General features: G+C 52.5%; 8 protein-coding genes across 8 annotated transcripts; 3 read left to right on the forward strand and 5 right to left on the reverse strand.

Annotated features, from left to right (window-relative positions):
• Nucleotides 1–132: 132 nt before the first annotated feature.
• CLAFUR5_11735 (uncharacterized protein) lies at nt 133–2275 on the forward strand (the record flags this gene model as incomplete). Its single annotated transcript, XM_047910883.1, has 4 exons — nt 133–1250; nt 1301–1555; nt 1610–1782; nt 1848–2275. 4 exons carry the CDS (start codon nt 133–135, stop codon nt 2273–2275), a joined length of 1974 nt encoding a protein of 657 aa, XP_047767511.1.
• A 446-nt stretch (nt 2276–2721) lies between these two features.
• CLAFUR5_11736 (G2-specific protein kinase nimA) lies at nt 2722–3964 on the forward strand (the record flags this gene model as incomplete). Its single annotated transcript, XM_047910884.1, has 4 exons — nt 2722–2981; nt 3049–3300; nt 3351–3520; nt 3573–3964. The coding sequence occupies 4 exons, from the start codon at nt 2722–2724 to the stop codon at nt 3962–3964; spliced, it is 1074 nt and encodes a 357-aa protein (XP_047767508.1).
• A 399-nt stretch (nt 3965–4363) lies between these two features.
• Nucleotides 4364–8578, reverse strand: CLAFUR5_11737 (uncharacterized protein; the record flags this gene model as incomplete). Its single annotated transcript, XM_047910885.1, has 7 exons — nt 4364–5207; nt 5263–6280; nt 6579–7007; nt 7046–7072; nt 7119–7288; nt 7337–7585; nt 7638–8578. The coding sequence occupies 7 exons, from the start codon at nt 8576–8578 to the stop codon at nt 4364–4366; spliced, it is 3678 nt and encodes a 1225-aa protein (XP_047767509.1).
• Nucleotides 8579–9241: 663 nt separating this feature from the next.
• On the reverse strand, nt 9242–10941 carry CLAFUR5_11738 (uncharacterized protein; the record flags this gene model as incomplete). Its single annotated transcript, XM_047910886.1, has 4 exons — nt 9242–9428; nt 9483–10596; nt 10660–10795; nt 10846–10941. 4 exons carry the CDS (start codon nt 10939–10941, stop codon nt 9242–9244), a joined length of 1533 nt encoding a protein of 510 aa, XP_047767193.1.
• A 259-nt stretch (nt 10942–11200) lies between these two features.
• CLAFUR5_11739 (uncharacterized protein) lies at nt 11201–11716 on the reverse strand (the record flags this gene model as incomplete). The annotated part of the gene is made up of 1 exon (XM_047910887.1): nt 11201–11716. The coding sequence occupies one exon, from the start codon at nt 11714–11716 to the stop codon at nt 11201–11203; it is 516 nt and encodes a 171-aa protein (XP_047767194.1).
• Nucleotides 11717–12480: 764 nt separating this feature from the next.
• CLAFUR5_11740 (uncharacterized protein) lies at nt 12481–13620 on the reverse strand (the record flags this gene model as incomplete). The annotated part of the gene is made up of 3 exons (XM_047910888.1): nt 12481–12524; nt 12664–13504; nt 13564–13620. The coding sequence occupies 3 exons, from the start codon at nt 13618–13620 to the stop codon at nt 12481–12483; spliced, it is 942 nt and encodes a 313-aa protein (XP_047766863.1).
• Nucleotides 13621–14893: 1273 nt separating this feature from the next.
• Nucleotides 14894–15181, reverse strand: CLAFUR5_11741 (uncharacterized protein; the record flags this gene model as incomplete). The annotated part of the gene is made up of 1 exon (XM_047910889.1): nt 14894–15181. The coding sequence occupies one exon, from the start codon at nt 15179–15181 to the stop codon at nt 14894–14896; it is 288 nt and encodes a 95-aa protein (XP_047766862.1).
• A 222-nt stretch (nt 15182–15403) lies between these two features.
• Nucleotides 15404–16580, forward strand: CLAFUR5_11742 (uncharacterized protein; the record flags this gene model as incomplete). The annotated part of the gene is made up of 3 exons (XM_047910890.1): nt 15404–16060; nt 16118–16463; nt 16513–16580. The coding sequence occupies 3 exons, from the start codon at nt 15404–15406 to the stop codon at nt 16578–16580; spliced, it is 1071 nt and encodes a 356-aa protein (XP_047766861.1).
• Nucleotides 16581–16727: the final 147 nt, after the last annotated feature.

A 16727-nucleotide genomic window follows, 5' to 3' on the forward strand; every position in this document is an offset into this window, starting at 1 on the left:
GCGCTGCCAGAACAACAAAGGAATCCATAGCCCGAGTCACAGGTAGAACGTCTCCCGCGAAGAAAAAATCCGTAGCTGTGAACAGTATCCGCAGTCAATTGTACCTCTCCAGGACGAGCGATAACAGGCAATATGGACGACGACCCCATGGACTTGGACTACAACAATGGCGGGGATCAACGCAGAGGCAGAAAGCGTAAGAACGCCAGTCGCGACGAGGAGAATGACAGGAGAACGAGGCGCGAGGAGAAGAGACGTAAGCAAGAGGAGCGTGAGGAGCAGGCGCGACAAGAAAGAGAGATCCAGAACCGAAGGATATTCATTGAATTTGGAACCGCACATCTCATGAACGGAGTCTACATCGGTCAGCCCATTGAAAGATACGTTACGCTAAGTACAGCAGAGCAATCCGAGCTGCTCAACGGGGAGTGGGACTCCTTCCAAGAAGAAGACAGGACGTATTTCGGTCCAGAAATGTCCAATCTGCTGGACCTACAACGGTTGCTAGATGAAGCCTGCTCGACCGTCGACACATGTAGAGCCAAATGGATTGACTTAGCAGAGAAAGATACCAACTGGCTAAAATATCTCGACCTCTACGACACTGCCTTACACGATGCAATTATCGCTTGCGACAATTTCACGGAACTTGTCGTAGAACTCATCGACTGGTACAACAACAAACCAAACTCCGTTTTCCTCGAAAACCTCCGCTGGCACAATGACCTGTGGCGCGGAAAGAGATTCACCATGTACGCTGATATGCTCATCTTTCGGCGCGAGAAGCTGTATCCCGCGAAACGCAAGACTCCAGGTCGCAAGCAAGATGATGGCGCCGTACCCGAAGAAGAATTTGACGAATACAAAGATCGCTCGGAAGCCAGGGCGACGATTATCCCTACACTGCCGCCCATAATATTTCCACTTGGTGACATGGCCGCCGTGCATTGGACTTGCGTCGATCGCATAGGACAGGTTGGAGGGCAAAACATAGGCGTCGACATTCTGCTCGGAGTGGACGCTTCCGGAAGAATCGTTGAGCGCAAAGTCCGCAAGCATATTTCGATGGTGGACGAATGGAAAACTCCCAAATTCTGGCATGGAGACTTTGAAGGAGATCCGGACGAGCTTTACCCGCGAGAGTACCTGGCGCAGCGACTGATGAGCCAGAAGGAAGCGAGATTTGTGGTCAAGGCAGTAGGCCGGCCGCGTTACGATGGCATTGACGAGGTTGTGCAGATATACATGGAGTGAGTACAGTACCTGAAGCTTTGCGTCGATAGCTGCTGACATTTTCCAGATATGCTCTGCACGGCGACCTTGACGATGCTCTGCGACTGCATCAAGCAGTCAACACTAAGATGCCTGAAGCGTTCCTCTGGCTGCTCTTGCAGGCGCTCGTCGAGACCGTGTACATCATGAAATACGGCTACCTCAAAGACGGTCAGAAGAAACCGCAGAATTGGCTCGAGATCGTACACCGCGATCTAAAGCCAGGCAATGTGTTCCTGGACCAGAGAGATCCCGGGCATTTCCCAATGTACCCAAGGCCCAAGTCCGTACTCCCCGCTGCCCCGACCAGACACGATTGAATGCTGACGCCCTACAGAGTCGCTGACTATGGCCTATGCCTTCTCACTAACGCCGACGACCCCTGCAATCCCAAGGTCACCACTGGCGGTGGCACTCCAGGCTACCAGCCACCTGAGACAATCCGGTTCATTGATCCTGTGAACGAAAAACGGGTTGACGATCACAACCAGATCCTCTCACCTTGTAATGGTACGTCACTCCCTCTCCAGCTCCCAGCCCTCCTGTAAAGACAACACATCACTAACAACCCCCAGTCTGGGGCATCGGCGCAATCCTCTACGCTCTCATGACCCTCCAATCCCTCGACGACGCCCCACCCCCGGAGCATCAACTCCCCTACTGCACAACCGCCACCGCACCCGACTTCGGCCCCTTCACCTACGCCGTTGCCGGCGACGTGACAAAAAAATGGGGTGCCGGCGCATACACGAAGCCTCTCATAGACATCGTGCAAACGTGTCTGGACTTCGATCCGGAGAAGAGGGGAAGCATCGAGACTTGGAAGGAGACTATTAAGGATCAAATCAATCGGTATCCGTATTATAGATTGAATGCTGGACAGCGGGTGGGGGATGATGTTACGCCGAAGTTGAGGACTTTGGAGGAGAGGGCGGCGTATAGGGATCAGATGGTCTGTCCGCCGGTGTGGAGGGATTCGGAGGGGAATGTGGTGGAGGTTTAGTGGGGGCTGATGGGGTGCTTGGATGGATGGCGGTTGTGGATTATGTCGCCGATGTACAACGTTGTAGGCAGTCAAAAGACAAAGCACAAAGCACAATAAGAGAGCCTACCGAATCCGGACTTGCGCTGGACTGAACAAAGAGACTTTCGTTCCCGAGTCCAGACGGACTTCGTGATGATCTGTCGCGTGTTGGCACATATCTGTAGCACCAGAGCAAAACTGTCAGAGCCATACTATCCGCAGCCACTAGTACAACATCATGGACGACGATATCTCAGACGACGCTATGGATGTGGATGAAGGTAATAACTCAGGCGATAATAATGACACAGACAATGAGATGGACGTGGATGAGGAAGACAGTTCGCAAGTCATCATCGACGAAGACTGGTACATTGAGTTTGCGACGCACGTGGAAGTGTGCTGAGACGATTCAATAGGGTGCAATGAACCGGGGTGTTCATGTCTTGATGGGCCTAGATCAACACCAGACAATCGTGGAACGGATGGCAAGAAAGCACATCCAACAGCCTGTGAAGACCGATCCAAGATCTTGGCGAGGGGACCTGGGAGGAGAGGGGAGGATACTGCCGCAGGAGTACGTCGCACAGCGGTTGATGAGTCACGAAGATGCGCAATACGTGATCAAGAACGTCGCTGCATACCGATACACCGAGGAGACGAGGATTGCCAGAATCTACATGGAGTAAGTATTGACGTGATTTAGCTGCAATACCAGTGAGATTGTCGGCCTTGCTTACCACGAGATCCAGGTACGCACCACATGGCGATCTCCACGACCTCCTAAAACTGCACCAACAAGCTCAAAGGCGTGTAACTGAGCCCTTCCTCTGGGTAGTCTTCCGCGCTCTTATCGAATCTGCTTTCATCATGAAGTACGGCTCCTTGGACAAGAAAAGCAAGCCGAAGGACTGGCTTGAGATAGTGCATCGAGATCTCAAGCCTTCAAACATCCTACTGAGCACCAACGACTCCGGCCATTTCAACATGTATCCGAGACCGAAGTAATTCATTCCTACGACCTTTCAAGAGTCCCCAGGCTGACGCTTCACAGACTCTCTGACTTTGGACTGTCCATTCTGACCTCCGAGGATGACACCTGCAACCCCTATCTGTACGTCGGCGCCAGTACTCAAGGATATCTTGCACCAGAGCAGAAACTCTTTCATGATCCCGTCAGCACCAAATACGTGGATGATGATGAGATGTTGTACCCATGTAATAGTAAGTTCGCTCCACGAAGCACTGCTGCATTGCACTAACTAAAGCCTCCCAGTCTGGGCCATCGGAGCGGTCATGTATGCACTGATGACATTGACCACACTGGACTCGAGCACACCTGACCGTCAGCTACCGTACCACGTAACAACAGATCCTCCGACTGGCAGAGAGTTCGAACTCGATTTACGATCCAAGGTCGACGCCAAGTGGCCAGGCCTTCCGTACAGCGTCGAGCTGATGCACTATGTGCAGCGATGCTTGAGATTCCAAGTGCGTGATAGGTATACGGCTGACGAACTACTGGAAATCTGTCAGATCAGGTTCGCCAAGTCAAGGCTGCTCAACGACTTGTTCAGTGGTATACCGCGAGATAAGCCGCCGAGGCGGGTGCTGCACAAGCCGGAGACGCAAGCGTATCGTCTGGGTTTGATCTATCAGCCTGGATAAAGTCATGGGGGTTAAACGGCTTCGTTTGCTATGTGCAGTGTTAGCTGAGCAAGAAAAATATGGATGTCCAGTCAGAAATCCAAGCGTGACATGTGTCTAGCGGCAGTTGGATCCATCCAGCCCCTTCAGACTCTTATTCATGTCGTCCTCCTGCTTCGAAGCGAGACTAACTCGCTACCGCTACATTCCTAGAGGTGTTGCACAATTGCTAGTGAGTCTGTAGCAATCGAAGCGTCACTTGTACCGCAAACAACCCGCTTCAGGCCATACGTTGCTCGATCACTCCGGTACACTGAAGTCATCACTTTGCGTTGTGTATACATCGAAGCGGTCAATCGAGGAAGCTTGATTGAAGCGCTCGTTGCAGTCATCCCTACCCGCTTCAATCTGCGAAATATCTCACCTCCTCCCACGCCCAAGGCCCAGCCCAACCTTCGGCGGCCAACACATCCCTAACTTCCACTCCTCCCGCTCCTGTTCCCAGCATAACCCTCCTTCAAAGGCCCACCCCCTGCTCGCGTTCTTGAACCCCTCATTATCCCTCATCTCAGTATCAATCCACTCTTTCAACTCCTCAACCGCAGGCCTCGCCTCTGGCAGAAAGTTCATACAACTCTGCACCGCATGTCTCAACGCAGCATTGTAAGTCCTGAGATGGCCCCATCGTTTTCTGAGATCGTCATCGAGGTTCCGCTCGAATTCGTCCCCCTTCGCTTTCTCTTTACCTGCGTTGACATAGTAAGGGAGCGCTTCGACTTCGTACAGCGAGAGGTCGTTGAGCGTCATCATGGTGTACATGACGGCACCAATGGCCCAGATGTTGCAGGGTGAGAGGATAGGGAAGTTATCGACTGGCTTGTTGGTCACCGGGTCATACATGCTGGATTGCTCGGGGGCATCATAGCCTGAGGTTCCGACGGTGTTGTAGAACGATGGATTGAGTGGATCATCCTTGTGTGTCAAAGTCGCCAAGCCGTAGTCTGCGAGTTTCGGTGTTGGGAAGCATGGGAAGTGGTTTTCGTTCGGGAGCGTGAGGAAGATATTCGCCGGCTTCAGGTCTTTATGTACGATTTCTAGCCAATTGGATGGTGCTCGGGCTTTGGGATGCGTGAAGTTCTTCTTCATGATCATAGCTGTCTCGATCAGGCTTTGGAAGACAAGCATGATGAAGGTTTCGGGTATGGGATGTCCTGTCTCTATGTGGGCGTCTATGACCTTCTCGAGGTCACCGCAAGGTGCAAATCTAGTTCAAATCAGCAAGTCAACTCCTCCCTCCATCTGAGCAAGACAATACGTACTCAAGATACAGATGGAACATCTGTCGATCCGTCTGCAACACCGGCTCAGACGTGGTCTGCAGAGCAAACCGTGCTTCTGCCGACTGACCAACTGTCGTCTGCGTGACGTACTCCATAGGGTAGAGTTCATCGTTCTGAAAGTACCACCACTTATGCGGCGAGCCCCAATTTTCACCTTCATGGTGCACAATTTTCTGTACCCTTCTGTCCACTATCCTACCATCCCAGGCAACACCAAGACACACTTCTGTCCCTTCGTTCTGGCAGCCAGTATTGTCCAAAATGATATGATGCCATTTTACAACATCTGGGTGTATTGGAGTGCACGGGTGTCGTAGGGCAGGACCAGGCATACTGCGTTGCTGCTCATAGGCCTGACGTTTCATTCTATCGAACTCGCCCCTGGTGTGCTTCCTGGGTGCTTTCCTTCCTGGGGATCTACGCTTCAAGCTGTGAACGGTCTCTCGTATTTTGGCTGCTTCATCCTCCAGATCTTTCTGTCCAGCTTTGGCAGTCTTCTGCAAATATCGAATGCCTCGGAGTAGGAAAGAGCCCGGAGGAGCCATAAGAGCGTATGTTCGTTCGAGGTCGTTGATTCCTGAGACATACTCCTTGTACGTGAGTAGCTGTTGGCTCAAGTCGTTGTCATAGACATCAAGATTCCACAAGCGATCATTCAACGTCGAGTTCACAGTCTTCTTGACGTTCTGTCGGTCGATTTGGAGACGTCCAGCCACAGTGCTCCGCGTAGGTGAGACAACCGAGATCCATGACATGCATTTGTCAATGGCTGCTTCCTCATCACGAGTTCTGCCCCACCACTCTTGTGCTGCCGCAACATCTTGGGCTCCTGTAGCATCATCCCCGATCACGAACCGAAGGAAATCTTCTCCTGGCTCCTTGTCGATTCCCAAGCCCATGAGGTCTTCTGCCTCTTCGTTCTCTTCTTCTGGTTTTCCTGCTAGTTTATCTTCGTCGTTGCTTTTGGGGTCTTCCGAAATCGCAAATCGCGTCGTGCCTTCACACAGTCATGAAGCCCAGCAAAATGGCGCGAGGAGCAAAATCACCGCTCAGCGGTTCGAGGTCAAGTCCTGCTTTGTGCATCCCGGTGATGACCGGATCAGGCCAAACGCCAAGCGCTCCTTTGTCAAGATGGCAGACACACCATGGCTTTGTTCAGAGCTTCTTGAGCGTTGTGCGGCACGTTGATCAAAGTAGGATTCTGGTAACTGTATAAGCCTTCAAGGGTCAAAATGCTATACCTTCAAAGTATCACCTCGCCGACCATCACACATCATCGATATCCATATCCTCACTGCCATTGTTACTATCCTCCTCCATCTCCCCTTCCTCCATCTCCCCTTCCTCCTCATCCTCCTCAAAATCCGAACTATCCGGCTCACCCCGATTCGCCGCATCATTCCAGACCATGTGAATCTTATACCGATCTTTCTCCAGCTTATACAACACGGTCTTGGCATATGCCGTCATGATCCCACGATTCAACTGTCGAAGATCCGAGCCAGGCTCGCTGAACACTCCATCGATCCAGTTCTTCAGATTCTCGATAGATGGTCGCTTACCAGGGTGGAACGCCAAGCAATCTTGCACCGCTTCACAGAGTCTCACACTGTAGTCTCCCGCGAGGTGTGGGTAGAGTTTGTAGCTAAAGTTTTCGTTGTCCTCGGAGTCGTCATCTTCGGGTAGGTCATCCCCTGCATCTTGGTCTCCCAGGCCGACTTGATCTGCGTCCACTCATTCAGCCATCTTTGTGTCATTATACCATACATGACTATGCCGATGCCCCATACTACAGATGTCAGCAAGACGCCATCTGTCCGAGAAGAAGCACTCACCGTTACAAGCTGAGAGCATCTTCCAATTATCAACCACCTTGCCCGTCTCCGAGTCGATATACTTCATTCCTTCAGGTGGGTACCATCCATTAGTCCCATCGCCAACCCAAAAGTTAGGATTGAGAGGATCGTCCTCGCCGGTGAATATTGCAAAGCCAAAGTCCGAGACCCTTCTTGAGCGTCAGTATAGGAAGCATTTGCGAATCATTCTTACATACCGGGGTCGCGGGTACTGCGGGAAGTGGTCATCAGCTTTAAGCCCAAGGACCACGTTACCCAGTTTCCAGTCTCGATGCACGATTTGTCGCCAGTCGTCTGGAGCAGCCCCATGAAGAACACCTTTCTTCAAGATAAGGGCGCTCTCGATCAGAGCTTGGAACAATAGCCATGCGAAAGCCTCCGGTACCTTTGTGCCTTGCCCCATGTGGGCATCCACCACGGTGTCGAGGTCGCCGTGTGGTGCGTACCTGTCACGATTAAATTAGTTCGATCCATGTAACCGAGACCTGCAGTACCTACTCCAAGTACAGTCGGTGCTCTCCGTTGCCAGAATCTGCCGGCTCAGCCAGCGTCTTGAGAATAAATCTCGCGTCATTGGCCTCAGATGCCACGACCTGAGTGGCATATTCTTTCAAGACCGGCAACGTATCGCCAGACACCAGATCACCGACCCAGTCCCTCGGATCATCCATCCTTCTTGGTCTAATCCTCTTCTGCACTGCTCTTGTGATGATAGTACCATGTTGATCAACGCCGCACATCAGAGCGACGCCGGAATTCTGGCCCCCTTTGTCGTTGAAATACTTCAACTCCCACCGAATATTCACATCCTGGGAATCTTCGATATATCGAAATAGTGGCGGTGTTGATGGATTTGGTATAGTCGGATGTTGGCTGGCTTGCCTCGCGGCTTCATCGAACAGTTCATCGACACCCGTCAATTCTTCCGCCTCAACCTTGCGTCCAGGCGTGTTACGAAGCAATTTGTGAAGCTCGTCCCGTCTCGCCTGATGGTGCTTCTGAGGCTGTGACCACTGGTTTGCAACGAGTCGCCAGCTGTCCACACAAGCAATAAATGCCAGCGGCGGGAAGGACCATTGCTGCAGATCTGTCTTCAACACCCCAAGCATCGCCAGGAGTCTTTGAATTTGCTCCCGACTGCCGATGGCCCAGTCGTCCAGGTTGTCCAGAAGCTGCAGTCGTGCGGCATGAGCGTTCTTAGGAGGTCGGTTCAAGTCATACACCTGGGCCGCAATGGCATTCTCGTATTCTGTTCGGTGGCCAGCGGCACCACGCATCTGGCTAATCTGCTCTAAGACGACATTTTGTCCATCTGTGGACATACCCATCCATTCTTGATGCAGTGCTGCTCGAAGATGCTGTCTATGCTCCGGTCTGACCCACTTAATGCAGAAGCCGGCGAAATCTTCCTCGAGGATCGCCTCGAAATTCTGGGCCATGATTGACTGAGTACTTTCCCGGGGTGTTTACCAAGTTGAGCGCAGAGACCGAATCGTCCATGGCACATTTTCGCGTGCCAGACTCGAGGCCATGTCCTTTGTTCGTGGGACGATGCCGGATTTGAGAGTTCCTTTGTCGGCTTGGACAAAGGTATAGCTGATTCCTGCCACTTGGCGAACACAAAAAGAGCTGGAGACAAGAGGTCGTTCATCAATCGTGTTGAAAAATCGTTGGCAAAATCATTGCGCAGGGCATCACATCTTGTCAAAGATATCGCAACACCCTCACCTCCCATTACTGCCGCCTCCATTGTTCAACATCACCCCAGGCAACGCACCCACAAACTTCACATTGATCTTCGCCCTCGCCATCTCCATCTTATGCAACAAATGGCCTCCAAAAACATTGCCTCCCTCACTAGCTGTATGTCGCGTGGGATCTGCCAACATCTGCTGTTCGACCCAATCCTTCAGGAAATCCACATTCGGCCGATTCTTCGGCTTGAAGCTCAAACACGATTGCACCATAGTTTTCAACGTCGGATCATAGTTCGCGTTCGCAGGTAGATCCGCTTCCAGGTCGTATTCTAGTCGAGTTCCAGTGCTGGGAGGTTGGGTGCCTTTGTTGATATCTTTCAGGGTCATGAGCTGGTACATAACAGCTCAGATGCCCCAGACGTTGGTATGTGATATGAGGGGAAAGTCGTCGACGAGTTTTCCGGTGACTCCGTCGGCATGAGCGTCTTGCTCGGGGGCGAGGAAGCCGCGTGTACCTCCGCCGTGGCACCAGAGTAGCGGGTTCACAGTGTCTTTCGGGGTGGTGAGGAAAGCGCAGCCAAAGTCGCCAAGTCTGTGAAGTATCGTCAGTATTTACTCGCATAAGATACATGAAGTCCAGACATACTTGGGTCGTGGATACAGCTTAAAGTGCTCCTCATGCGGTAGATCCAAGAAGACGTTGCGCGGTTTGAGGTCGCAGTGCACAATCTCCATCCAGTCCGCTCTCGATGCGACATCTTGATCCGAGTTCCCTCGCTTCATGACCACGGCAGCCTCTATCAGAGCCTGGAACACCAACCATAGAAACAGCTCCGGCACCGCAATTCTCGCCTTCCTGTGCGCATCAAAGACATCCCACAAATCTCCATTGGCAGCAAACTCCATCATCATGTGGTAGCTAAGCTGATGAGGGTTGAGCTCAACATCAGCCAAGATTTTTGGGACGAAGCGTGATCCTGGCGCTCCTCCAACCAGACGATGCGACACATACTCGGTTGGCAGCATGTTATGACCGTTCCGCAGGTCTCCTCTCCAGAATTTGACATTGCCCCATTGTCGATCAGACTGCAATGTATCTTTCCGCACCATCCTCATCTTGATCATTCGAGTGGTAGAGTCCACGCCAACCATGAGTGTAGCTTTGCTCATACCGCCTTGGAAATGATGAACTGGCGCCCACTTGATCGTGTCGTCAAACACGGAGGGTAGTGGCTCGAATGCTGGGATCTTCTTCACCTCTTCGATGGCCACTCGTTGGATCTGATCTCTAACTTGCGGGTGCAATTTACTCATAGGCCAAGGCACCTTCCTGCCCGGACACACTCGCACAGCATCGTCAAACTCGTCTTTCACCTCGTACTTGCTTTGAACAGCATCCTGCAGCCTTGTGTTGTACTCCGTTAACCATCTACCCAGAGCTATCAAAATCGGTGACCTGGTAGTTCTGTCCAAATGGGCCTGATGAGCCCGTGAGGCACGTCCGAGGGCTTCAAAGGCAATATGGCATGTTTCCACCAACAGCAACGCGGCACCGTGCACTTTGTCTAACCGGTTGGCTCTCTGAACGATAGTCCGGTCTGGATTTCTCCGAATGTAGTCGCTTCCATCTTCGGCGGTCTGTAGCTGGTGGTAGTAGTGCCTTTCTGCATCATTGACGGCGATGACGGTCTCATCTAGAATTGCCAAATGCGCCGAGGGCTGGGCCAGGTATTCGGTGGTGAGCAAGGAAATTTCCCGATCTGTGCCAGGTCAGAGACTTGGCTGTTGCAGAGTCCACATAGGTGACTCTTCGATCCTCATACCTTTGACAGCCTGACCTCCGATCATTCGCTCCACGGCGAATTGGATGAAATCATCGAGCTTTCCATTGGGCATCGAGGGTGCCATGGTTGATTCTAACAGCCCTCGTGTTGTGCTGGGCCGTAGTAGAGCATCAGCCTGCGGCCGACATTAGTAGTAAGTCAGGCCAGAGAACAAAGCCAACCTACTAAGTTCCCAAGTCCGGATCGAGTATGCTCTCTTTGTCGAGTCGTCCGAACACCACTCATTGTGTTCTTCTCGGTTTCATTCCTGGCATTGAGCATGCGAGGGCAGGTGACAGATTTGATTGCCGTCGAGCGCTTCGACTTATTATCAAATTAAAGGCCTTTGCTTGAACACGCGGGCGTACTGCTAAGTAGCAAGGTCCTGTCGATGTAGTCGAGCTTGCAGCGCGTCGCCGTGTGTCTGATTCATAGCCATGCGCCCTTTGAACAGCGATCAGATGTTAAGTCGATACCCAAGCCGGCAAGATACTGTGTCATCAGCCCTTGGTGTAAAGCAGGAGTTCGCTCCCATGCCCAATCACATGAAAAACACCAACACAGCACTGCACACCAGGAAACAGGCCAACGCCCTCAACAGCCCCATGCCCACCCTTGCCGCCGCGCCGATATACCCATCTCCACTTCCCTTCGGTCCAATGTACCCATCCGCATTCCTAATACTGCTACTCTGTGCATCCCCACCATAGACCGTGCTCGTGTACACCTCACTCCCCATCGTATCCGTGCCATAGACGATGCAAGCTCCAGTGTAGCCATCGCACGCGGAGGCGACTCCAGACTCTGCCGGCGCATAAGTGAACTTCGTAGTCGTCGTCGGTGGAGGACTGTTCCCAGCATAAACGGTGGTTGTACAAGGCACCGCACCAGGCGCTCCATACACTACACAAGCGCCAACGAAATCAGCGCAAGGACCTCCTATTGCCACGGACGCGGTCTCGGTCGTTGTGAGGATCGCGGTGGAGGTCTGGCATATGGCTGTCGATGCGAAGAGGAGGTTAAGGGCGAGGTTGAAGAGCGGTGACGGGCGTAGCATGGTCGCCGTCGTTCTGCTTCGGGTCACTATCGCAATGGCTCCGGGCACAAGAAGAGAAAGTGGAAGAAATGTCAGTCAATCGTGAACACAGCACAGCACAACCCTCTGCCGCTCTCAGCGTTCTTCACTGAAGACCAAATCGCGGCGGACATACACAGCTTGCTTGCCTGATGCCATCACCGCAGCACAAGCGAGGCGTCCACGTACACCCACCTCGTCCTACGTCAGAGCGGCTGCTCATCGATTGGACATGGAGACGAGTTGCGAGTGCATCCATCTGCAAGTGTTGTTGGATCTTGGTCGGTAGCGCGTCGCTTCCAGGTTCTGGCAGACGTTTATGGCAAAGTGCATCCTGCAGTACGCCGTAAAGCGCAACCTCACTCGCCGACCACTTCAGTCTGCTGGAGCTGACAGCATTGTACGTCAACGAAGGCGGTTCCTGCATGGCATTCAGCAGATGAGACTCTCTCGCTGAGATGGTCGATACCTTAGCTGTTTCTTGGCATCCCTTCAAGACCGCAGGCGATCGAGGTGGAACTAAGCGAGCGTGTCGAGTCACGGAAGTTAGCGGACTAATGTGTTTGCACTTTCCATGGTGGTTGGCAAGTAATATGGAAGGCGTTGACAGCTGTCATTCTGCGGTGGCGGCTGAAGAAACGAGCAAGAGCATCGTGACCCAGTCGAAGAAGATCAAGAGACGGGAAGCAGAGAATGAAGCAACGCTTGAGTAGCCCCAGGATAGATCAAGCCTGTTCTCGGGGCGATCAATCGCCACACATAGATGACATGTCAGGAGGCATAGGTCGCTCTTTATGCATGTCAGTCAAAATTCTACTATGGAATGTGCTACGGGACAAAACGAAAGTTGTGCAAGTCAGACGTGCATCGAGCAGAGACACAAGCTTGAAGCGACGGCAACTTCGATTGAGACCTTCAGCTACACTCACCATCGATCCCTGGTCTGTCTATCGCAAGCCCTCCGTCGCCGGATGGCGGCATATTCGGCGCGCATTCATGTGAAAGGCCTTGGCGAAAATCTTGTATCGTTTTCACCTTTCGTTTCATCTTCGACCTCTCGCCTATTTCCCAATCGCACCGTGGCCTCCAAAAGGCTGACTGACTGACAACATGCCGAGCTGGCTTGACGATCTTATCGAGATCCTCCAAGCTCAGTCCAGCGAAACCCTCACGCCCTCCAAGCTTAACAGCAACCTCCCGCATGCCCGCAACAGTAGCATCGACATCCTCCTTCGCAAAGCGTCCATTGAACCCAAGTGGGAAGCGAGCAGTGTTATCAGGGTGGTACTCGCCCGTCTTCACCTCGATGCCGAGCACCTTACCGACGACGCGAAGCTCAAGGCTCGCAACGATCTCGTCGGCCTTGGTGATGTTGCGATGCACAAAGCCCCACTCGGTCGACATGATGTTGATAGTCACTTGCTTAAAGATTGCCTGCTTGCCTATAGCAAGGATCAACTTCCTCTTCTTCAGCTTGAACCAGGTCAGACCGCATTGACGGATGGATGAGTTCCAGGTGTTGGTGAGGCGGAGTTGTTTGCGCTGGAGGAATCTGTCGACGAGGTTCGAGTCGATGTTGAGATGGTACTGCGTCTTGTCGAAGATGACTGGTAGCAGATAATTGCGAGCTTCTTGGTTAAGATAGGCGAGTGTCGGCATGGTGAAGAATCTGAGATTGACGCTGCCCACGCCGTAGTGGTCGACTAGGGCGATATCGTAGGCGTTGAGCCGCAGCTCAGCTGGTAGGTCAGGCCAGTGGTAGAATCGTTGCTGCTTTTGCATTAGTATCCTACTCGCAGAGAAGATGCACACGACAGTTTGGGACCCACCTTAATCATAGTCATTCCTCCAGGTCCCATCTTGTACGGAGACTCGAGGCCGTACATAGCCTAGGTCTGCTTGTAGTCGGAGTGATCCAGCATCGGCTCTGCGGAGCTGTTCTGGGCGACGGCAGCGGTTTTGGTGGCAGCAAGCACGCTGGATGGTGCCATCTTGTCTCGATCGAGTCTGCTTCTTCGAGGTGTTATTGGGAAAGGGCGTGTGGCGAGGAAGAAGCCTTCAACACAGAACGAGTCGTGATAAAGAATAAGGAGAAGAAGAAGAAGATGCAAAGAAGCAATTAATATTTTTGTTCTCCATCTCAAGGCGCTCGGGCCGGGACGCTAACGAGAAAATCAGCTCATGCTTCCAACTTCATTCACTTGCATTCGTACGTACGTAAGTATGTGGACGACTCGAGGCCATCAAAGCGAAGACCGAACATTAGTAAGTCGGATATATGTGAGTACTGCAACAAAAATTAAGGTATACAGAAACGTAACACGATTATCATGTGCGCGATGAACAATGCTGTCTCGTCATGCTCCGCAGCGGCCGTCAACAGAGACTCGGCAGTAAGCATGATGTATAAAATCCGCTGTGTATTACCAATGAGCCCAAGGCGCGTGGGAATGATATACCACCCCGTCATGTTTGCTAGCGCTATACCATTTGTCTTGCCCCGGTGCTGTGCAGGCTTCATTGTCTCCATAGCCTACGGTTCCGCATAGGCCGTCTTGTTGACCCGTTCTTGCACCCCTTACTAGCTCACCGCAGGAATGCCTTGTCGGTGACTTCTACCCCGATGGGGCTCATTCGTAGTGCTTCTCCCGAAGCTGGAGCAAAAGCTGACAATCAGATCATACCTATCATGTTGTACGCTCTCTGACGTACGAGCGGAGGACGATGAGTTCCATCCGGAACTAAAGGCGATCATGTAAGTACTGGGAAGCTCAAAGCCGAGTCAAGCGAGCGAGAAAAGCAACAACGTTCACACCTGCAGCCCGAGGAGGCCAGTCGTTAATCTACGGCCGAGGAGCGTGTCGATGTTAGGTATGCAGTAGTAAGAAGTGGCCCGTACGAACAGGCGCTTGTGTACATGCTCTCAAGTGGGATGGACGACTGCTTCTTGAGATATTCTCTGCCCTCGATGCTACACCACCTTGTCTTATGCAATAATATCTGTATCAAATCGTCGTCACTATTCAGCAGTGCAACCAATCTGTGCGCGAGATGTTGTGGTCCTCCTTTGCGATTTCGCGGAGAGAGCAGTGCCGCACAGTGGCTAGGTTGACCTCCCGCCCGATGTTGACGTACGTGACCACCCCAGCGCCCGCCATGTCAGTGTTCCTGCTTGACAAATTCGAGTGCCTTGTTTCTCAAGTCTGATGTGAGATAAGAACACGGATCATTGCCGCTGTCGCCGCCGAGAATCTCAATACCCTCCTCGTCTTGGTCGACGACATAGACAGGCAGATCTTTTGCTGCCATTGGCTCAGCGGAGATGACTTGCCGGATGGGAAGCGATGTGCTGATCATGGTGTTGAACGCTCGATTGACTCGACAATAGCGCATGGTTGGAGTGGTGGGAGTAAGCTGATAGCCATCTCTGCCAGCTCGACTAGCCATGATCGCTGGCCGACGGCGTGCTACAGCGATACAGATGAACCGACAGATGGCGCGGTCTCCTACGCGGGAGTTGCATCGAGCTCGATGCATCACGCTAAGCGTCTTCATTAGCGAGCTGCATGCAATCGTGGGGCCGGTGTGGGCTGAAATCATCCGACCTGAAAGTACCGTCTCGTCTGGTTTTGAACCACAGATTGAACAACTTCACTGGTATTTATCAGTATGGCTGAGCTAATTTTCCTGCCAGGTGTGATTTTCTTCTATCCATTCCTGAAGTTGGGTGGCAGCAGAATTCAATTCGATGAAAGCACAAAGCCGGGAGTGGGCATTCCGGTTGCCGACGTATTCTATGAGCGAAGTTGGCGACAAGTGCTGTTGACCACTACCTTGTTGGAGCTTGGCTCGGTACCTTCTCAGGTATTGTTGTGGCAATTTCAATTCTTGCTCTGGACCTACAAGGTCTTCCAGCCGGGTCTACACGCAGAGATCAGCGACGTACTGGAAGGGCTCGGGAGAGCTATGGTGCGGTATTCAAAGGACCGCTTGAAGTTCAACCCGGACCGGGATGGCACCAAAGCACGGAGCCTGCGGTTATTGTGGGAGCTTCTGCTGCATTTCAGCCCGCGGGATGCATTCGAAAAGCTCTACATTGAAGCCTGGACCAGCAGATCGCGCCGACTTGGTCTCGCCTCACAGGTCTATCTCATCTTCGAGGAGCAGACCATACGTGTGCCAATACTGATCAATGGTGGTGCAGCCGGCGGCAACGATCAGCAGACAGTCGCCAGATTGCATATGTGGTATTCGTGGCTAGAGACCAAGAGAGGGCTGCAGGAAATAGTGCTGCCGAAGCGGCTAGTTCGCATCGATCTTGTGAGGGTGAATCGCACACCATACTAAGCCTGAGTCTACCAAGGGGCACTAACAGCCAGGCAGATTTCTGGTGTCGACACCGGCGCTGCTATAGTTGGCCAACGCGTGAGGACTCTGGGTCTTGGCAGGCGTGGAAAGAATCGTGCGGCGTTACTGGACCATGCCGATGAGATCGATCCGCAACAGCATGAAGTGACCCAGGCCATAACCGAAGACCCAATGGCGATTGGTGTTGAGTTCGTCCGCCAGTGGGACGGCTATGCGATTTCTATGGTTGTGATGATGCCTCTACTGATATCGTTGATCTTTGCGGTCGTATGGATCGCGGTTTCTGCAGCCAGGTACGAGGTGGATGCACAGGTGGCAGTCCAAACCGCATTCACCGTGGCTTCTTTCATTGTCACCGCCGGTAGATTCGCCGAGAAGTCATGATGGTAGTCTATGCTAACAATCGACAGGTGCACTCATTATTGCACTCGTTGCATTTCTGGACGGCCAGGAGAGCGCCAGGAGAAGTAGCCGATGAGATTCAGATTTGCTTGCCCAAGCCCCAAACCTTGTGACTAGGTAGAACAACGACTGGTGGCAAAGCATGGTGCCGGCGTAGGTGTCGACCACGTTTCAGAAGAGCTGCTGACGACTCGAGGATGTCATTAGGGTGTAATTGAGTCGA

Source organism: Fulvia fulva, chromosome 10, assembly GCF_020509005.1.
Source record: "Fulvia fulva chromosome 10, complete sequence".
NCBI lineage: Eukaryota > Fungi > Ascomycota > Dothideomycetes > Mycosphaerellales > Mycosphaerellaceae > Fulvia > Fulvia fulva.